The sequence below is a fragment of the Cetorhinus maximus genome, chromosome 23, assembly GCF_964194155.1.
Source record: "Cetorhinus maximus chromosome 23, sCetMax3.hap1.1, whole genome shotgun sequence".
Taxonomy (NCBI): Eukaryota; Metazoa; Chordata; class Chondrichthyes; order Lamniformes; family Cetorhinidae; genus Cetorhinus; species Cetorhinus maximus.
Window position 1 is genome coordinate 61,216,442 of NC_135901.1, and position 23,093 is coordinate 61,239,534.

Genomic DNA, 23,093 nt, shown 5'->3' on the forward strand with positions numbered 1-23,093 from the left:
CCCTCTCTCACCAAACTCCAAGTATGCACTCGTTTGCCTTAGCTGCTCTGAAGAGGCCTGTATTTATAGCCAACTGAACAGGGGCTAGAATAACCAGATTCAACCAATTAGCAAATTAACTACTCAGCTCTCACAACAGAGAGTGAATTTACCCTGTCTAAACTGCAAGAAAACAAGAACTTAGCCTGCTTACACAGCACTTTCCTGTTACTGCTAAGGGAGTAAAGGTTATCGGGGATCGGCTCCTTGTGGAGTTGAAGCCACAATCAGATCAGCCACGATCTTATTGACTGGCTTAGCAGGCTCAAGGGGTCGAATGGCCTACTCCTGCTCTTAATTAATATGTTTAATACAGTACGTTTGATACAGAGCTGAGTTATTTGACTTATATTCACAATATTAACCCCTATAACTGGGCTTGAGTTTATTATCAGCAGAAACAGACCCCAGTGAACATGATTCAGTCCTGGATGTGATTAACAGCAAAATCCAACCACTGTAGTTCCATGTGAACTCGCTGGTGTGTCAGCAGGTGGGATGACTGAGTGAATCTCTTCCCACATTTGGAGCAGGTGAATGGTCTCTCTCCAGTGTGAATTCGCTGGTGCCTCAGCAGGGTGGATGACATAGCGAATCCCTTCCCACACTCAAAGCAGGTGAATGGTCTCTCCCCAGTGTGAACTCGCTGATGTGTCAGCAGGTAAGATGACTGAGTGAATCTCTTCCCACACTCGGAGCAGGTGAACGGCCTCTCCCCAGTGTGAACTCGCTGGTGTACAGTGAGGTTAGATGATCGCCTGAACCCAGCCCCACAGTGAGAGCACCTGAATGGTCTCTCATCAGTGTGAACACGTTGGTGGAACATCACTTCCCCAGAACTTTTAAAACACTTCCCGCAGTCTGGGAATTTCAAAGGTCTCTCGTCAGTGTGAACTCGCTGATGGGACATCAGGTCTCTGGAGCTTTTATAGCACTTCCCGCAGTCTGGACATTTAAAAGGTCTCTCCCCACTGTGAGTTCGCTGATGTTTCAGCAAGTGGGATGACTGAATGAATCTCTTTCCACACTCGGAGCAGGTGAACAGCCTCTGGCTAGTGTGAATTTCCAGGTGATTCCGCAGGTTGGATGAATCAATGAATCCCTTCCCACAGTCAGGGCAGGTGAATGGTCTCTCCCCAGTGTGAACTCGCTGGTGTGTCAGCAGGTGGGAGGAGGTAGTGAATCCCTTCCCACACTCAGGGCAGGTGAACGTTCTCTCCTCAGTGTGACTGCGCCAATGTGTTTCCAGGTCAGATGGGTAATTGAATCCTTTTCCACAGTCTCCACATTTCCATGGTTTCTCCCCATTGTAACTGCATTTATGTTCTGACAGGCAAGATGATCGGCTGAAGCCTCGTCCACACACAGAACACGTGTACGGTTTCTCCCCACTGTGAACGGTGTTTTTTCCTTCCATGTTCAAAATCCAACGACATTCAGGTTACGATAAATTGGGCGACTGCATCAGATCCTGATGTGATGTTTGGATTGAGTTTCCCGACTGCAAATCCTCGCCTTCTAACACCCTGTGAAATTGATTTAAAACAGAAAAAAGGGAGTGAGAGAGAACTCACAAAAACACAAAGGCAGGTTGTGAAATTGAGCTGAATGAATCAGGTAATTTGTGGGGCCGGCACAGGGAAAAGGGACTGTTAAAGCTGATGGATTGTCATAAAAACCCAACTGGTTCACTAATGTTCTTCAGGGAAGGGAACCTGCCACTCAGTCTGGGTATAAGCAAAACTCTGGCTTCTATGGGAAGAGTGAAAGAGAGATAGAGGCGGGAGAGGTACCAGGTAAAGCAGAGGGATTTTATATATCTGGAACTTGACCAGAACTTTGACAGAATTTCCCAAACCCTCAACCTCCATCACCTAGCAGGACTAGGGTAGCAGGTGTATGTGAACACCATCACCTCCAAATTCCCCTCCAAGTCACACACTGTCCTGACTTGTCTGACATCCAGTACGAAATGAGCAGAAATTTCCTGCATTTAAATATTGGGCAGATTGAAGCCATTGTCCTCAGTCCCCGCGACAAACTCCACTCCCCAGACACTGACTCCATCCCTCTCCCTGACAACTGTCTGAGACTGAACCAGACTGTTCACAGCCATGGTGAAATATTTCACCCCAAGATGAGCTTCCAACCATACATCCACATCATCACTGACCTACAAAGGGTTGGGGTTAAGGAGAACCTAAATTTTAAGCTTCTGATCCTTTCAAAACCCTCCATGGTCTCACCCTTCCCTATCTCTGTTATCTCCTCCAGCCTCACAACCCTCTGAGATATCGTCACTTCCTCTAATTCCATATTCCTGACTTGAAATTTTAATTGCTCCAGATTTGATCACAACAGCTGCACATTTCCCCTAAAAAGATGGCGGACACACGTGCGCAATGCTGCACATCACCCCCAGTAGGGAGGAGGTGATGGATTAATGGCATTGTCACTACACGAGTAATCCAGAGGCCCAGGTTCGAATCCCACAGCAGATGTTGGAATTTGAATTTTATAAAAACCTAATTCAAAGTCTAATGATGACCATGAAACTATTGTTGTAAAAACCCATCTGGTTCGCTAATGCCCTTCAGGGAAGGAAATCTGTTGTCCTTACCTGGTCCAGCCTCGATGTGACTCCAGAGCCACAGCAATGTGGTTGACTCTGAAATGGCCAAGCAAGACACTCAATTGTATCAAACCACCACTGAGTCACAAAAAAGGAACGAAACTGGACGGACCACCCAGCATCGACCTAGGCCCTGTCGACCCTGCAAAGTCCTCCTCACTAACATCTGGGGGCGAGTGCCGAAAGAGCTGTCTCACAGACTAGTCAAGCAACAGGCCAACGTAGTCATCCTCACGGGATCATATCTTACAGATAATGTCCCAGACTCCACCATCGCCATCCCTGGGTATGTCCTGTCCCACCGGCAGGACAGACCCAGCAGAGTTGGCAGCACTGTGGTATACAGTTGGGAGGGAGTTGCCCTGGGGGTCCTCAGCATCGACTCCGGACCTGATGAAGTCTCACGGCATCAGGTCAAACATGGGCAAGGAAACCTCCTGCCGATTGCCACATACTGCCCTCCCTCAGCTGATGTATCAGTGCTCCTCCATGTTGAACACTACTTGGAGGAAGCACTGAAGGTGGAAAGGACACAGAAAGTACTCTGGGTCAGGGACATCAATGTCCATCACCAAGAGTGGCTCGGTAGCACCACTACTGACCGAGCTGGCTGAGTCCTAAATAACATAGGCGGTGAGGGAACCAACAAGAGGGAAAAACATACTTGACCTCATCCTCACCAACCTGCCTGTCACAGATACATCTGTCCATGACAGCATCAGTAGGAGTGATCAGTCATTGTGCAGACGAAGTCCCTCCTTCACATTGAGGATACCCTCCATTTGCTGTGTGGCACAACCACTGTGCTAAATGAGATAGGTTTCGAACAGATCTAGCAACTTAAAACTGGGCATCCAATAGGTGCTGTGGGCCATCAGTAGCAGCAGAATTGTACTCGAACATAATCTGTGACCACATGACCCGGCATATCCCCCACTCGACCATTATCATCAAGCCAGTGGGTCAACCCTGGTTCAATGAAGAGTGCAGGAGGGCATGCCAGGAGCAGCACCAGGCATACCTAAAACTGAGGTGTCAACCTGGTGAAGCTACAACACAGGACGACTCGCAAGCCAAACAGCATAAGTAGCAAGTGATAGGCAGAGCTAAGTGATCCCACACCAATGGATCGGATCCAGTCGTGAATGGTGGTGGATAATTAAACAACTCACTCGAGGAGCAGGCTCCACAAATATACCTATCCTCAATGATGGAGGAGCTCAGCACATCAGTGCAAAAGATAAGACTGAAGCATTTGCTACAATCTTCAGCCAGAAGTGTCGAGTGAATGATCGATTCACAAATGCCAGTCTTCAGCCAATTAGATTCACTCCACGTGATATCAAGAAATGGCTTGAAGGCACTGGGTACTGCAAAGGTTATGGGCCCTGACAATATTCCGGCAATAGTACTGAAGACTTGTGCACTGGAACCTTCCGCACACCGAGCCAAGCTGTTCCAGCACAGCTACAACGTTGGCATCTACCCTACCTGGCTATGTGAAAAATTGCCCAGGGATGAGGAGAAACTTCTTTAGCCAGAGAGTGGTGAATCTATGGAATTCATTGCCACAGAAGGCTGTGGAGGCCAGGTCATTGAGTGCTTTTAAGACTGATATAGATAGGTTCTTGATTGGTAAGGGGATAAAAGGTAACGGGGAGAAGGTGGGAGAATGGGGTTGAGAAACTTATCAGCCATGATTGAATGGCGGAGCAGACTCGATGGGCCGAATTGCCTAATTTCTGCTCCTCTGTCTTATGGTCTTCTAATTCTCTGTAAAAGGAGTTACAAAAGCCATCACTGTCAGGACAGGATAGAAACTCAGAACAAACAATTCTAGATACTATGGAACATTTTTCCTCTCTTGTTCCCCCAAAGCCTCTAATCCATGTCCCACACACTCTCCCTCCTCCCTGTGCTGAAATCCAGTGAGAGTTTTGGACAACTCTTTCAGTATCTTTTTAACAAATTAGTACAACTGGAGATAACAATATGTCTGATCATTCACTTCAGTCATTACTCGTGACAAGTCATTAATCTGAAACCCACTGATCGACCATACAGAATAGCAGACGTTAATCTTGTGTTCAAAACTCACAGTGTGGAGATTTAATGAGTGATCATGAAGATGGTTTCTCCAAACCTCCCAGGGTTTCCTTCCTTCCTTCTCTCCCTCTCTAACTAAGTTAAACCTGGGATCAGTCTCATGGCCCATTCCGGTTCCTGCTTCTCTTCCTGATGACTAATTAACTCCAATTAAACACTGAGAAGACTGAAGACACTGTTTTCAGTCCCTGCAACAATCTCCATTTCTCAGATGCCAACTCCATCCCTCGCCTTGGGAACAGTCTGTGATTAAACCAGTCTGTTCACAACCTCAGTGTTACATTTGATCTCGAGATGAGTTTCTGACCTCATATCTGTGCCATCATCATCTGTTTCCACCTCCGTAACATCACACAACCTCACCCTGTCTCAGTGCGTTTGCTGCTGAAACCCTCATCACTGCTGTTGTTACCTCCAGACTTGATTATTCCAACACACTCCTGGCTGGTCTCCCACATTCAATGCTCCGCAAACTTGGCACCATTGCTGTCGGTGTCTTCACTGGCAGCGAGGCCCATTGCCCTAACACCCTCTGCTTGCTGACCTGCCTTGGCTCCCGGTGAAGCAACAACTTGATTTTAAAATTCTCATCCTTGTTTTCAAATCCCTCCATGGCCATGCCCCTCCCTATCTCTGAAATCTCCTCCAGCCCCATTACCCTCTGAGATATCTGCACTGCTCTAACTCTGGTCTTGTACATTCTCTATTTTAAATGTTCCACCATTAGTGTCCGTGCCTTCAGTTCCCTCGACCGCAAGCTCTGAAAATCTCTTCCTCCATCTCTCCACCTGTCTACCACACTTTCCTCCTTTAAAACACTCGAGTATTGATTAAAAAATAGACATTCTGTCAAAACTTTTTAATCTTGTACACAACAGGAAATCAAGAATACCAAATTTCAGTCAGTCAGCCTTGTAATGCGTCTCACTTCCTCTTGCTAGAAGCTACATATATTCATGCACAAGGACCTGTCCTCTGCAGACAGAAGGAACAAGTCCAGGCTTGGGGCCTTTGGTTGAATTAAACAAAAGCACGGAGGGGCGGGGGGGATGATCGCTACCTGGTGTATTCTCCATGGCAACGCCTTAACCAATCAGAGCTGACTGGCCAAACCAATCATCACCCTTTCCTCGTGCAGTATAAATTGTTGTTCACTTTGAAATTTGGTTTTCTTGCATCTGTCCAGATGAGTGCAATATGAAAACCTTCAACAGCATGTCTCTTTTTTAAGCAATGCTTAAATTCTGTACGAATGAGTGACTATGGGTTTACAATTCTATTGTTGCTGATCTAAAAGTCCCGGTGACCGCACATTTGATGAATGTCTACCTCCGGCCGGGTTGTCACCTTATACAAAATACGCATGCGCCCTGTAGCACATTGCACACCCCGCCTTGGAATGGTGCGCGCATGCGCATTGTTGCACTCGCCGCTAGAAAGATGGCGGTCGCGCATGCGCCCATCGCTATATTGACCCTATATAGATGGCGGCCGTTAATTCAGGCCTTATCCCCGCAGCGCCGAGCAAACGCGAGACCGAAGGCACCTCATTGAGAGTTTGGGGCCGACACAGTGAGTTTATGAAGTTTCCCAACTCACCTGCCAGCCCTCTCTATGTTCACGGGTTTGTTTTCGGCACTGGGTCCGCATTCGCTTTTCTAAAATCCGCATTTTAAATCCGCTACCTCGGGCTGTCTACCCGTCTGGCTCCACCGGCTGCGCATGCTCCAACTCAGTGATTGACGGCTTCATCGGACCAATTGGAAGGGGAAGGAGTGACGGGCGGTGCGGGAGAGGCTGGTCCTCCAACCAATCAGAGTGAACGAGGGGGCGGAGCGGAATGAGTGTGAAGCATGCGCAGTGTGTGTGTAGGAGCCGGGATGAAGGATTGAAAATGCAGCTGGTGAGAAAGACGCGAGTGCAGGAGAGGAATGGAACCGGGGAGTGGACTGGGAGGGTTCACAAACACCCGGTGTAGGACTCCAAACCCGGATTACAAACTCTGTCTTTGTTTCCACAGATGATGTCAGACCTGCTGAGTTTCTCCAGCATTTTTGTTTTTGTTTCAGATTTCCAGCATCCGCAGTATTTTGCCCTTATCTTAGAAACTCCCAGAGCTGAATTTACACCGGGTGTTTGGAAACTCCTTTTAAGAAAGGGAGGATTTACACACAGCAAACTCAAACCAAGAGTTATGTCTGTCTCTTAATTTCTATCCTGGACTGACCTGCTGAAACACAGTGAATTCACACTGGGGAGAGGCTGTTCATCTGCTCACAGTGTGGTAAGATGTTCAGGATGTCACCCCACTTGCTGAGATACCAGCGCATTCACACTGATGAGAGACTTTTTTAATGCCCAGAGTGTGAGAAGTGCTTTAAAAGGTGTGGGAAACTGATACCCCATCAACATTCCCACACTGACCAGAGACCATTCAGATGTTCTTACTGTGGGACTGGGTTCAGGCAGTCAAGGGACCTTATTCGACAGGTGCAGTCACACTGGGGAGAAACCATTCACCTGCTCCAAGTGTGGAAAGAGATTCACTCAGTTGCCCCATCTGCAGACACCAGCGAGTTCACACTGATGAGGCCTTTTAAAGTCACATGGACTCAAAACATTAACTCAAGTTGACAAGTAACTACAGTGATTGGATTGAGCTGTTAATCACATTTGGGACTGAACCGTGTTCAATGGTCTGTTTCTGCTGATAATAAACTCCATCCCAGTTATGGGGTTAAAATTCTGGATAAAAGTCAAATAAATCAGCTTTGTGTAAAACGCACTTGTTTTTCGAGTCTTTTTCATATCTCTACAGAAGTCATTTCCTTTTGACATGCTCTCCCTCTCCCCCCTGTCTGTTCCATTCTCACCTCCAACAGCAAGTGTGAGGAGCTCATGGAGCTTCTTTGTCACTAAGATTGAGTCAATCCGATCAGCTGCTTCCCTCCCTTCTCCTAGCCCACCGGGTCAACTGTCTCGAAAGCTCTCCCCATGTCTGAGCTCTGAACTCAGATCTTTCTCCAGTTTCCCATTTCCCTTCATAGCCCCTCAGTGCTCATCTTGCCCATGAGACTCGCCTTCTGCTCCAGTGACCCTATTCCCACTGAATTGCTGACCATTCAACTTCTCCATGTTGGCTGATATTATTCATGTTTTTTTCTCTCTCTTCTGGTACTGTTCCTCACACCTTTAAATCCACCGTCATCATCCATCCTAAAAAAAGGATCTATCCTTGATCCCTCCTATTTCTCATCTACATGCTACCACTAGGTGACATCATCCAAAAGCACCGTGTTAGTTTTCACATGGACACTGACAATGCCCAGCTCTACCTCAGCACCATCCCTCTCCATTCCTCCACTGTTACTAAATTATCAAACTGCTTATCCTGCATCCAGTACTGGATGAGCAGAAATTTGCTCCTTTTAAGAATTGAGAAAATCAAAACCATTGTCTTCACTCACCAGTACAAATTCCGTTCCCTAACTCCAGAGCCTATCCCTGAGGTAACATTGGGATGTGTTGTCCTATGTTTGTCAAGCCAGTGATCTTTGTTCCTGAGAGAGAGAGGGAGGGGGGAGGGAGGTGGGGTGGGGGGGAGAGCCATTCCTATAATATTCAATACATTTCTGAAGATTTTATAAGGTGTCAGTGATTTCTTACAGATCTCCCCACCTTGAGAAGGGAATATTCTTATTGACTTCTCGCAACTGATTTTTGGCTAACCTCACTGTTTCTAAGCTGTGAGCTTGTTTTCCTAATTTTTTGATGGCAAACCGTGGGTAACATACTAAAGCCACTAGAATGATCAGAATCAGCAACACAATTCCTTGAGCTGCCATCAAGAATAAATGTGATAACTATCGACTGAGATTCATCCTCCCCAACTGCTGATCATATCTCACAATCTAAATTATTGACATGTCATAAACACACCTGGTTCAAACAAAAGTTCATGCACGAACTTTAAAGATTCTCCAGCTCTCTGTTCACCTGCATTCACCTTGTGGATATTTTCTAAATCCAGATTCTATTGCCCCCTTCACTTTAATTTTACTCCTTCTGATCGGTACCAGTGTGTTTAATTCTATCCTGATAGTTCGACACACTATGGAGTGTGTGTCAATGTCTTGATGATTTAAAATGTCTCATTCAATTTTCCACAATAATCACTTCATGTTGTTCTGTTGTTAAGTAGCTGAGTATGCCTGGGACCTGTTCTTCAGTGCAGGGTCACCATGCATTTCCACATGGCGACCTGGGAGGGATGGATCCGACGGCTGGGTTAGATAGAGAGTGTGGGGATGGCAGATTCAGTAGTGGAATTCAAAGGGGAATTAGACCAAAAGCTGCAGCATGTCCAGGGAAAAGGTGGGGGAGTGGGACCAGGTGAGTTAGTTCCAGGAGAGTAAGAGGTCTCCCTTTTCAGACGGAGATGAGGAGATTTTTGTTTTGTTTTTTCAGAGGGTCGTTAGTCTGAGGAATTTTCCCCAGAAACAAGTGGAGGCTGGGTCATTGAATTTATTCATGGCTGATTTGGACAGATTTTTGATAGACAAGGGATTCAAGGGTTATGGAGGTGAGGGGGCTATGAGGGCATTGGGGGGACAGACAGACAGGAAAGTGGAGTTGAGACCACAACTAGATCAGCCTTGATCTGATTGAATGGTTGAGCAGGGTCAAATGGCTGAATGGCCTAAGTTCCTCTGACCCGGCTGAATGGTCTCTATATGTTGTTTTTGGCTCTGATTTTATGGTACTGTATATACACCCACATTTTGCACCATCATCCCTTTAGTCAGTTTCTCTCTTATGCCTTGTAACCTATCACAGTCCTTCCCTTTTGTCCTTTCACTCCCCTCCCTCCGCCTCTGGATTTGTTTTCCACCTGTTACATCTCTGACTTTTCCGGCTCTGATGAAAGATCATCCAGCTGGAAGATTAACTCTCTTTCTCACTCCACAGACGCTGCCAGACCTGGTTTCATTGAATAAGGAATTCCTATTCACTGTGACAGTTCACACAGCGGGAAGGGAAAGGTTTTCCCTGTATGGGAATTAAACCTAGGCTGCAGTGGTGAAAGCACCAAATGCTCAGAATTAAATACTCTAGCTTCCAGTGAAGCAGAGAGCAGTTTTCACTCAGAAACCAGCGGCTGTTATATTAGCAAAGCGGGATGGAGAAATAATCAGTTTGAGTGGTGTTACTGCCGGAGGAATGGAGAGCTGGGGTTCACCCTTGAAAGTAGTTAAGTTTAAAAAGAGAATTTCACCGAGCATCGGTCGCGAACCCAACAGACCTGGACATTAAGAGTCTCAGACGCCGTCGACTGAACTAGCCAGGCATGTAAGAAGAGTGAAGTATTCCACACCACAGCATCCATGGAGATCACTGCTGTTTACGACCTCAAGCCTCAGCTTGCTCTGAATTTCAAATTGTGGAAGGTAATCGACCTCCAAAAGCCCCAAGATTGCAATGCATTCCTCTCAGTCACCAATAACATCATTCATATCTTCACTTCTTAGCTGCACCTCCTTCCAAACATTGCAAACTCCTCTTCCATCTTTCATCTTGATATTTTTCTCGGTCGCATTTTAATATGAAACTGCACAACTAATGTGAATAAAGTTTGTGATGGTGAAAATGTGTTCAGCCTCTCGGGGAACTGAAGCACATTGACACACACAGAGATCTACACCGAGAGTGACAGAGGCCGAAGGAGAGACAAACACACAGGAAACAAGGATGTCACCAATTTGGCCAATTATTGTTCCATTTCAGACTACAAATTTAGTGAATGTTTGCAGATGAACGGAAATAATAAACATGGAAATGGTTGAATGGTTTTTATTTAATTTAACTGATAATTAATTGCGAAGGCAGTTTGCTGAAGTCAGGAGTTGATTCGGGCTGTGTCACAGGAAGAGAGGAATGACGATCAGGAGGAGGCCATTCAGCCCTTTGAACCTGTTCCACCATTCAGTAAGATCATGGCTGATCTGATTGTGGTCTCGAGGCCACTTTTCTGTCCTCTCCTCAATATTTGGAAAATATTGTCAGTTGGCAGGTGGGAAAATGGACTGGGAACCAAAACAGAAAACCCAGTCTCCAGCTTTGTGAATCTTCAGAAAGACTTTGGGAACCGGAATCAGAGGAGAATGAAGGGTGAACTGTCCGACTGACCAGAGACAGTCAAGGCACCTTTCCCTTCTTTAAGACGCTGGAACATTGACTCTGATGTTATCAGTGAAATTAACTGATCAGAGACATTGAAAGGATTCTCGTTACTGCACATCAGGAATTCAAACTAACATCAGCTTCGGGACAATCAGAATACTTGGTAACAGACAAGACAGCGAGAGGCTCGAAGGGAGATGGCACCGGTTGTAGGAGAGCTGGTTCCCGGTGACATGGTTGTGTCTGCAGTGGGTGGGATCAGACTGTTTCTATGTATCCACAGTGAATGCCCCACACTTTACTTTGGAAGAGTAAAACTGAAAGAGACCAATGGTCATTCCGGCAGAAGCAATCTGAAGCTTTAACTCACTGATACCCTGGTTTAGGATACCTTGCAGGTGAAGCTTGTGTGAGTCTCTGTGGAGCAATTGGTCAGCGTGTTTGGCTGTTAATCGAAAGGTTGGTGGTTCGAGACCATCCAGGGGTGAACCTTTCACTGTTTTCTCCCCATCTGCCATCATTGTTACTCAGTTCCGGGCTGTCATTGGCTACTTGAGCTGCAAAAAAAATCCCACAAACGTTGCAAACTTTACCCTTACCCAGTGAGTTCCCACAGCAATAACAATAACATTGTTATGAATGTTCATTTCAAACACAATAAAAACAATGAACGACTATGTAATTACATCTAACTCATTAGAAACCTGTGAAGTTATTGGATTCAAACAAACCCATCAATTATTCTCTCTTCCTCAGCTCCACAGTGAGTGAGACAGGGAAAAGCAGAAAAGCAGCAATATTCCGGCCCAGCAATCTCCAATCACCCGCTGCCAGCAGAAAGATTTTCTCACTTTGCTGAGTGTTTATTTTGTGAAATGGTGAAGACGAAATGTTATATGACTGTGAGATATTACATTCATTGAACATACAACTACAAACGCAAATGATGCAAAAAGTGCCAGCTCACTGTCAAAAAAGATGCCTGCCATGCTTAATTTTAACAGGAAGAATGAGGAGAGACAATAGAAATATAAATTGCAGTGGAGAAAATGCGGGGTTATCAAATTAGCTGAATTCCTTTGCCATCAGCCGGCAGGGATACAAATCATCCTCCTCTGCTGCAGACATTTATGATTTTTTTACCATCAACATTAACCTATGGACAGGACCAGTTGCTGTGGCCAATTGGCTTAGATGATGGAGCCCAAATCCATTGGGGCTTCCCGCTTCTCATTATTCCTGGTTTTAACTCTGTGTCTACAGTGTTAAATATTGGTTAAATTGAATAAAACCCATCCAAACACTCGGGAGTTTTCCTATTTCTGTTCATTCCCGAAAATATTCACGAAACCTGCGGTTGGAACTGGAATAAAACTTAGTGTTATGTTTGCTTTCTGGGTGTTTGTCTCTCGTTAAAGACAAGCCCGTGCCCTCTGTCACTCTCGGTGTGTGTTCCTCTGTGTGTGTAAATGTGGTTCAGTTCTCCGAGGAGTGAACACATTTTTACCATCACAAACTTTATTCACATTAATTGTGCAGCTTCACGTTAAAATGTTGCAGAGAAAAAATATCAGGATGAATGATGCAAGAGAGAGTTTGGAATGTTTGGAAGGAGGTGCAGCTAAGAAGTGGAAGATGAGAATGATGTTATTAATGATTGAGAGGAATGCATTGCAACCTTGGGGCTTTTGTAGGTCGACTACCTTCCACACTTTGAAATTCAGAACAAGCTGAGGCTCCAGGTGGAAAACAACTTTTGTCTCCATATGTGTTGGGATATGGGAGTTTTGTTCTCGCATTCCCGGTTAGCTCAGTCGATAGACCATGAAATGCTGAATTTCAGGGTCGTGGATTCGCGCCCCATGCTCAGTGCTGTAGTCATTTAAAATCTTGCTGCTTTCAAACAAAAAAAACCTTCATTCCGTGGAACTTACAAGGCCGACATTCACCACTGACACACATCAAATTCAAAGCACTTTCATGTTGCATCTCTTTCTGCTTCTGTCCCCGCCTCGCCTCCAGCTCTCAGGTCAATTGGCTGCTTGATGCAGACACTGTCAGTTCGTGGGAATGTAAGAAACAAGGCGATGGGTTTGCAGGCAACAGGGTAAAGAGACACCAGGATCTCATCTTCCTGATTCTCCCAGGTACTGATTACAGGAATGTGCACAGTGCCGATTATCCACACTCACACTCTCCTTCCAGTCTTGTATACGTTGTCCAGCTTTGAAATTGTTCATATTTTCACAATGTGAAGAAAGCAGAGCTGTCATAAGCCTATATTGTTCAGCAGGTGCACTGCAAGAAGGTAGATAAAAGGCCCCACAAGCCTCCTCCGTCACTTAGTAAGATCATGGTGGATCTCCAGCCTCAACACCAATTTCCCACCCGATCCCAAGGCCCTTCATTCCCTGAGAGTCCAAAAATCAGGAGAATTTTTGGATAAAAGCTAAATACTGCGAATTCTGGAAATATGAAACCAAAACAGAAAATGCTGGAAACACTCAACAAGTCTTGTAGCACCTGTGGAGAAAGAAAGGGAGCTAATATCTCGAGTGCATATGACTTTTCTTCAGAGCAAATAAGGATTTTTGTTTGTCTTTTCTTCCATTGACCCAACAGTTAGTTCTGCGGACACATGGTTGAAATCAGCAATAATGTAAATCACAGAACTTACCTGATGAAACCCCAATGAATTTTAAAACCATCTACTTAACCACACGGCCATGATGTTAAAGAAGTACCCAATGCTGTCCATTCAATCAGCAATAACTTCATTCACAGCTTCCGCTTCTCAGCTCCACATTCTTCCAAACAGTATGATCCATGTTCCTCAGGATTAATTCCTGGATTTAATGTCCTCATTTTGAAATCAGATTCACTTCAATATCCAACACAAACTGAATTGCAAACCTGACGGACAAACAATGGAAAACAAGTCACTCAGTAACACAAATCCCATGGTGCTCATTTTCAGATTCACAACAGTCAGCTTTTCAATAAAATGAAGGAATTTTACAGTGAAAATATTGAGAAAGTTGGTGTGACTTATATTTGTGACTCACTCGGGTATTCTGTAAAGGCTGCTCGGAGGTTTGGTGACCGGGATGTAATCTACCTGTGTTTTCCTGAGCCTGTGCTCGGTGTATAGGGAGGTTTGGTCCGGGTTGGAGTACCTTGCATCCCAGGGATGGACAGTAACCCGCTGATTGAAGCTGCAATCGCTGCTTTCTGCTGGCAGCAGGTGATTGGAGAGTGCGGGGCCGGAATATTGCTGCTTTTCCCTGTCTCACTCACTGTGAAGCTGAGGAAGGGAGAATAATTTATGTGTTTGTTTGGATCTAATAATTTCATAGATTTCCAATGGGTTAGATATCGGTACATAGTAGGACCAAATCGTTTCTTATTATATTTGAAAGAAGAAAATAATTTCAAAAAACTGTTTGTGTGGGAAGTCACAGGGTAACAGTAGATCTGGCACCGTTTTGGGGATACTATCTTGCAGCTCAAGTCCCCAATGACAGCCCAGAACTGTGTGACAATGAATGCTGCTGGTGAGAATACAGTAAACACTTCACTCCAAGATGGTCACGAACCACCAACCATTCAATGAACAAGCAAACACACCAACCAATTGCCTACAGAGAGTGATACGGACTTAAATTTACAAGGTATCCTTGCTAGCGTGTCAGTGAATCGAATCTTCAGATGTCAATCATTCTCTATCAGTTTTATTCTTCCAAAATAAAGGGTTGCATTACATCTGCTGAAGAATATAAGCTTATGACAGCTCTGCTTTCTTCAAATTGAAATCCAATGTGAAAATATGAACAATTTCAAGGCTGAACAATGGACACAAGACTGGAAGGAGAGTGTGACTGGATAATTGACACAGTTGTCATAAAGCTATTAATGTATATAATATTGTTGGAAAAAAAGATACCAGGAGGTGAGGAAGGACTTATCTCCAGAGTAGAACCCAATGGGGACATGTTTATATTTGTACAAGCTCTCCCAAAGTTTGAGGAAAAAGATATTGAAGCATTCCTTATTTCATTTGAGAAGATAGCTAGACAAGTGAAATGGCCACACGAGTACTGGACATTATCACTACAGCCTCAGTTGGTGGGTAGAGTGCATGAGGTATATGCTTTGGTGTCTGAAGGAGTATCAGTGAATTGTGATATGGTCAAAAGGCTATTTTGAATGCATTTGAGTTGGTTCCTGAAGCATATAGGCAGAAATTTAGTAATATGAGAAAATAGCCTAGGCAAACTGATATTGAGTTTGAGAGAGTAAAACAAAGTAATTTTGACCAGTGGATACAGGCATTAAAAATAGAGACAACATATGCAGATCTTCGAGATGTGATTCTTTTGGAAGAATTTAATGATTCAATTCCTTTGGTGGCGGGAACCCATGTGGAGGAACAAAGGGTTCAAACTGTAAGGCAAGCAGCAGAGATAGCTGATGATTATGAGTTAGTGCATAGAGCCAAACCTTTTTTTCTGAACCAGCTTCTACAGCCCTCTGTGGTAAAGAATTCCACAGATTAAAAATTTCCCATTGCTCTGGATTACCACTAATCTTTGCCACATTGTAATTTGTTTTCAATTTGGTACTATCCTTAACTTCCTTGGTTAACCACGGTTGGTTTAGCCCCTTCCTACAATCCTTCTTTCACACTGGGATATATCTTAGCTGAGAGTCATGAACTATTTTCTTAAACGCTTGCCATTGTTCATGAACCGTCTTTTCTGCTAAGCTCCTTTCCCAGTTCACTCCAGCCAAATCTGCCCTCATTCCTTTGTAACTACCTTTATTTAAATTTAGCATAGTTGTTTCCAGCCCAAGTTTCTCACTCTCAAACTGAATGCCAAATTCTACCATGTTATGGTCACTGTTTCCTAGGGGATCTTTTACTCTGAGATCATTTATTAAGCCTGCCTCATTACACATTACCAGATCCAAAATAGCCAGACTGCTGGTTGGATCCAATGTATCATTCTAGAAAACTGCCCCGATTTCATGCTATAAATTCTTGCTCGTAACTACCTCTGCCAATTTGATTGTCCCAATCTACATGAAGATTAAAGTCACCCATGATTAATATACTGCTTTTTTTTCATGCCCTCATTATCTCCTGATTTATTCTCTGTCCTACAGTGTAGCTACTGTTAGGGGGCCTATAAACTACACCCACCAGTGTCTTCTTCCACTTGTTATTTCTCACCTCCACCCATATGGATTCTGCATCTTCCAATCCAAGATCATTCCTTGCTATTGTACTTATTCCACCTCATACCAACAAAGCTAACACACCATCCTTTCCTTCCTGCCTGTCCTTTCGAAAAGTCACATGCCCATGAATATTTAGTTCCCAGCTTTTATCTCTTTGTAACCACATCTCCATAATAGTTATAAAATCATACCATTAACCTCTATTTGTGCCGTTAATTCATTTATTTTGTTCCGAATACTATGTGCATTTAAGAGCCATTAATTTTGCATTTTTACCATTTTTCCCCCATGACTGTACTTGCTGCTGTTTTTTTCTGTTTGTACACTCTGTCCCTTCCTGTCAGACTCTGGTATCAATACCTAAAAAGCTTCCCTGCAATGCTGCCATATCCTTTTGCTATGTTAGCCTATGTACGCCCTCTCCAGAACCCTCTGCACCCCACCCCCCCCCCCCCACCCCGCTCACCATCTAGTTTAAAGCCCTCTCTACAGACCTAGTTATTAAATTCACCAGGACACTGGTCCCAGCATGGTTCAAGTGAGCCTGCCCTACCGGAAGAGCTCCCTTCTACCCCAGTTCTGGTGCCAGTGCCCCATGAACTGAAACCCATTCCTCCCACACTAATCTCTGAGCCATGCATTTAACCCCTTGCCTTTATTTACCCTATGCCAGTTTGCCTGTGGCTCAGGTAGTATTACCAAAATTATTACCTTGGAGGTTCTGCTTTTTAATTTAGCTCCTAATTGTTCAAATTCTTTCAGCAGAACCTCCTTTCTAGTCCTATCAATGTCGTTGGTACCAATGTAGATTACAACAACTGGATCCCTCCGCTCCCACTCCAAGTTCCTCTCCAACCCTGTGGAGATGTCCTTAACCCTGGCACCCTTCGGCACTCCTGCTCACGGCTGCAGTGAACAGGATCTACCCCCCTAATTATACTGTCCCCTACCACTACTAACTTCCTATTTCACATTCCCCAATTGAATGGCTCCCTGTATCACGGTGCCATGGTCAGTTTGCTTATCCTCCCTGCTCTCGTGCACACAGTTTGCAAGAAACTAGTAACTTGTTTGACATTTGCAGGGACCGTAATTGTGTGTTGCAGTTTCACCAGGTTGACACCTCATTTTTAGACATGACTGGTGCTACTCCGGCCATGCCCTCCTGCACTCTTCATTGAACCAGGGTTGATCCCCTGACTCGGTGGCAATGGCAGAGTGGAGGATATGCTGAGTGATGAGGTTACAGATCGCGGATGGGTACAATTCTGCTGCAGCTGATGGCCCACAGCATCTCATCATTGCCCAGTCTTGAGTTGCTACATCTGTTGGAAATCTATCCCATTTAGCACGGTGGTAGTGCCACACAACATGATGGAGGGTATCCTCAATGTGAAGAGGGACAGTATCAGAACAGAGAGAGAACCGTTAACAATATTGGCTGACATGGCGAAGTTGGGTGATCAGTATTTTTTTTCTTTGGACAAGCTGAGCACTGAGAGGATGTGAGGGAAAATGGGAGAGAAACTAGAGAAAAATGTGAGTTCAGGGCTCAGACAAGAGGTAACTATAGGGACAGATTGTCCAGGTGGGCTCGTGGAAGGGAGGGAAGCAGCTGATCAAATTATCTCAATCTTAGTGATAAAGAGGCTCCATGAGCTCCTCACACTTGTTGTTGGAGGTGAGGATGGAAGAGACAGGGGAGAGGGGGAGTCCTTCAAAAGGAACTAACTTGTATTAGAGATATGAAAAAGACTTGACACACAGTCTTTCACACAAAGCTGATTTATTTGACTTTTATCCAGAAAATAAACCCCTGTAACTGACCTGGAGTTTATTGACATCAGCAGAAAGAGGCCTCAATGAACGTGATTAACAGCAAAACCCAATCACTGTAGTTACTTGTGAACTCGCTGATGTCTCAGCAGGTGGGATGACCGAGTGAATCCCTTCCCACACTCGGAGCAGGTGAACGGTCTCTCCCCAGTGTGAACTCGCTGGTGTCTCATCAGGGTGGATGACTGAATGAATCGCTTCCCACACTCAGAGCAGGTGAACGGCCTCTCCCCAGAGTGAATTCGCTGGTGGTCAGTGAGGTGAGATGACCACCTGAACCCGGTCCCACACTGAGAGCACCTGAACGGTCTCTCGTCAGTGTGAACACGTTGATGGAGCATCAGATTCCCCGAACTTATATAGCACTTCCCACAGTCTGGACATTTAAAAGGACTCTTGTCTGTGTGAACTCGCTGGTGTATCAGCAGGGTGGATGAGGTAGTGAAGCCTTTCCCACACTCAGAACAGATGAATGGCCTCTCCTCAGTGTGAAGTTGCCGGTGTCCAGTGAGATGAGATGATTGCCTGAACCCAGTCCCACAATGAGAGCATCTGAACGGTCTCTCGTCAGTGTGAACACGTTGATGGTACATCAGGTTCCTGGAACTTTTAAAACACTTCCCGCAGTCTGGGCATTTGAAAGGCCTCTCGTCAGTGTGAACTTGCTGGTGTCTCAGGAGGCTGGATGAATCAGTGAATCCCTTCCCACATTCGGAGCAGGTGAACGGCCTCTCCCCAGTGTGAGCCTGCTGGTGTCTCAGCAGGTGGGATAACTGAGTGAATCCCTTCCCACACTCAGAGCAGGTGAACGGCCTCTCCCCGCTGTGAAGTCGTTGGTGGTCAGTGAGGTGAGATAACCACCTGAACCCAGTCCCGCACTGAGAGCACCTGAATGGTCTCTCGTCACTGTGAACACGTTGATGGGACATCAGGTTCCCCGAACATTTATAACACTTCCCACAGTCTGGACATTTAAAAGGTCGCTCCCCAGTGTGAACCCGCTGGTGTTTCAGCAGGGTGGTTGAATCAGTGAATCCCTTCCCACACTCGGAGCAGGTGAATGGCCTCTCCCCAGTGTGAACTCGCTGGTGTGTCAGCAGGGTGTTTGAATCAGTGAATCCCTTCCCACACTCGGAGCAGGTGAATGGTCTCTCCCCAGTGTGGCTGCTTCGATGAGTTTCCAGCGCAGACAGGTAATTGAATCCTTTCCCACAATCCCCACATTTCCATGGTTTCTCCACAGTGTGAACGTTGCTTTGTCCTTCCATGTTGAAAATCCAATGATATTCAGGATACTTTAAGCTGGGTGACTCCATCAGATTCTGATGTGATGTTTGGTCTGAGATTCCCGACTGTAAATCCTCCCCTTCTTATCTCCTGCGAAATTGATTTAAAACAGAAAAAAGGGAGTGAGAAAGAACCCACAAAAACACAAAGGCAGGTTGTTAAATTGAGCTGAATGAATCTGGTAATTTATGGGACCGGCATGAGGAAAAAGTGACCATGAAACCTGTTGGATTGTCATAAAGACTCAACTGGTTCACTACTGTCCATGAAGGAAGGCATGTGGGCCCAGACAAGGCTCTGGCATCTACTGGATGAGAGAGGGAGAGAGAGAAAGATAGTGAGGTGTGAGTGGTAAGAAGTGGAGAGATATTTCATATTTTTACAACTCAACTAGAAATTTGGCAGAGCCACAAAAATTACAAACGTCCACCCTCTAGAAGGACCGGGGTAGCAGGTGTCTGTGAACACCATCACCTCCAAGTTCACCTCCAAGTCACAAACCATCCTGACTTGTCTGACATCCAGTTCTGATGTACAGAAATTTCCTTCATTTAAATATTGGGAAGATTGAAGCCATTGCCTTCAGTCCCTGCTACAAACTCCACTCCCTATCCACTGACTCCATTCCTCTCCCTGGCAACTGTCTGAGACTGAACCAGACTGTTCACAACCATGGTGAAATATTTCACCCCAAGATGAGCTTCCAACCACATATCCACATCATCACCAAGACCGCCTATTTCCACCTCAGTAACATCGCCCGACTCCACCCCAGTCTCAGCTCATCTGCTGCTGAAACTCTCATCCATTCCTTTGTTATCTCTAGACTTAACTATCCTAACACACTCCTGGCCGACCTCCCACTTTCCATCTTCCTGTAATCTTGAAGTCATCCAATTCTCTGCTGCCCGTGTGCTTATTCGCACCAAGTCTTGTTCACCCATTACCCTTGTGCTCAGTGACCTACAAAGGCTTCGGATAAAGACGGAACTAAATTTCAAATTTCTCATCCTTTTAAATTACTCCATGGTCTTGCTCCTCCCTATCTCTGCAATCTCCTCCAGTCTCACAATCCTCGAAGATATCTTCACTTCCTCTAATTCCGTTTTCCTCACAATTCCCAATTTTCATTGCTCCATCTTTGGTCACAACCACTGCCCATTGCCCCCTATAAAAATGGCGGTCGCACATGCACACTGCAGCACATTGCCCCTATAAAGATGGAAGCTGCACATGCGCACTACGGAACATTGCCCCTATAATGATGGCGGCCGCACATGCGCACTACAGCACATTGTACACGCACAAGATGGTGGCCGTGAATCAGGTTCTGCTGTCGGGATTAACGCCGCGGTCGCCAATTCGGTCCAAACGCGGGATCGGAAACTTAATTTTCGCAGTTTGAGGCCTGCAGTAGATTGTTATGACGCCTCCCCGTCCACTTGTCGGTTCCCATTCGCCCTCACCCAGCCGCAGGCCCGACTTCTTCTGCTCTCCGGGATGATGCAACACATCAGCGACTCTCCTCCCAGCACCGCTATTGCGCATGCTCCAGTCAGGGAACGCAGTGCGCATGCTCCGTTCACAGCTTTGTGCTGCGCCTGCGCGGTGATCTACCTCAGCGAGGATGGAGCATATTCTGCCCCTCGGTGAATGCTGGGTAACCGAAGCGCCATTGTAGCTTTTATATTCACCCATGGGATGTGGGATTCGCTGGCTGGCCCATCCCTAGTTGCCCTTAACAATTGGTGGTGAGCTGCTTTCTTGAACCGCTGCATTCCACTGTGATGTTGTTGAATACAAAATCATTTTCTGTGCTGTTCGGACATGATTAGAGCCTAAAATATGATTTTAATGTCAATTGACGCAGCCAGCAAGTGCACGGGAGGGGAACCTGCCACCTGGTCTGTGTGCCCACGTGAGGGAGATGCGACAGGGTGAAGACGAAGGATTTTATATATTAGCAACATAACCGGAACTTTGACAGAACCTCCCAAACCAAAGGTTTACACCACATAGAAGAGAGGCGGCAGAGGAACACCCTCATCCCCAAGTTTCCATCTCAATCACACACCATCCTGCCTTGGGTATATTCTCACTGCTTCTTCATTGCTGAGTGAAAATGGTGGAACTCAGAAATTTACCTCATGGCCTTGTGGGAGCACCTTCACTAGACAGTGGGTTGAGAAGAAGGTGGTCCACCATTACCTTCTCAAAGGATAACTGGGGATAGGCAATACACTTGCTACCAACACCCACACGCCAAGAGTGAAAAGCCTCTTGAAAAATATTTGTTTCTAAAACAATACTCTTTTTATACTGGATTTGGGGGCGGGGGAGTGAGGCTGTTTATTTAGCAAACCATTTTCCCAGGGATCAAACAGGAAATGTTGGAAACTCTCAGCTGGTCAGGGAGCATTTCTGGAGAGAGAAAGTTAACATTTCAATCATTAGGCTTTGTCAGAGTTAACAACTGCCTTAAAATGAAAGACAGAGGACTGTCACACACACACACACACATTAAATCATTCTTTCATTCAGAAATATTAATTCATAGAATACTTAATACAGTTATTTTCAGACTGGAAACTTAAACCTGTCGTTTCACCTTCAGTCAGGAACAGATCACAGTTTTACACCAATGTCTGATTTGACAAAAGCAAAAAAACTGCGGATGCTGGAAATCCAAAACAAAAATACCTGGAAAAACTCAGCAGGTCTGACAGCATCTGCGGAGAGGAATACAGTTAACGTTTTGAGTCCGAATGACTCTTCATCAGAACTAAGAAAAGATAGAAAAGAGGTGAAATATAAGCTGGTTTAAGGATTGGGGTGGGGGGGGCGGGTACAGGTGGGACTCCGTTCTCTCAGGTCCAACACTGACATTGTCACCAAACCTGCTGACAAGGGTGGTGCTGTTGTTGTCTGGCGCACTGACCTCCACCTCGCAGAGGCTGAGCGTCAACTCGCAGACACTTCCTCTTAACTGCCCCTGGACCATGACCCCACCACTGAACATCAAGCCATTGTTTCTAGGACTGTCACTGACCTCATCACCTCTGGAGATCTTCCTTCCACAGCTTCCAACCTCATAGTCTCCCAGCCTTGGACAGCCCACTTCTACATCCTACCCAAAATCCACAAACAGGACTGTCCTGGCAGAGCGATCATGTCAGCCTGTTCCTTTTTGCTATCTTGACTCCATTCTCTCTCCCCTTGTCCAGACTCTTCCCACCTATATCCGTGATCCCACTGACACCCTACATCATATCAACAATTTCCAGTTCCCTGGCCCCAACCGCCTCCTCTTCATCATGGGCGTCCAACCCCTCTACACCTCCATCCCCCACCAGGATGGTCTGAGGGCTCTCCGCTTCTTTCTCGAACAGAGGCCTGAAAAATCCCCATCCATCACTACTCTCCTCTGTCTGGCTGAACTTGTTCTCTCACTGAACAATTTCTCCTTAAACTCCTCTCCCTTCCTCCAAATAAAGGGTGTGGCTATGGGTACCAGCATGGGCCCCAGTTATGCTTGTATCTTTATGGGGTATGTGGAGCATTCTTTGTTCCAGTCCTACTCAGGCCCCCTCCCACAACTCTTTCTCCAGTTCATCGATGACTGCTTCAGTGCTGCTTCATGCTCTTGTCTGGACCTGGAAAAATTTATTAATTTTGCTGCCAATTTCCACCCCTCCATAATTTTCACATGGTTCACTTCTGACACTTCCCTTCCCTTCCTTGACCCCTCTCTCTCAATTTCTGATGATAGACT

At 45.6% G+C, this 23,093-nt stretch overlaps 1 protein-coding gene across 1 annotated transcript; it reads right to left on the reverse strand.

Annotated features, from left to right (window-relative positions):
* Nucleotides 1-308: 308 nt before the first annotated feature.
* On the reverse strand, nt 309-20,827 carry LOC144698351 (uncharacterized). The gene is made up of 3 exons (XM_078570311.1): nt 20,628-20,827; nt 18,137-19,625; nt 309-962 (listed from the first exon to the last, which is right to left on the reverse strand). Exons 2-3 carry the CDS (start codon nt 19,348-19,350, stop codon nt 461-463), a joined length of 1,716 nt encoding a protein of 571 aa, XP_078426437.1. The 5' UTR covers nt 19,351-19,625; nt 20,628-20,827; the 3' UTR covers nt 309-460.
* Between the last annotated feature and the right edge of the window lie 2,266 nt (nt 20,828-23,093).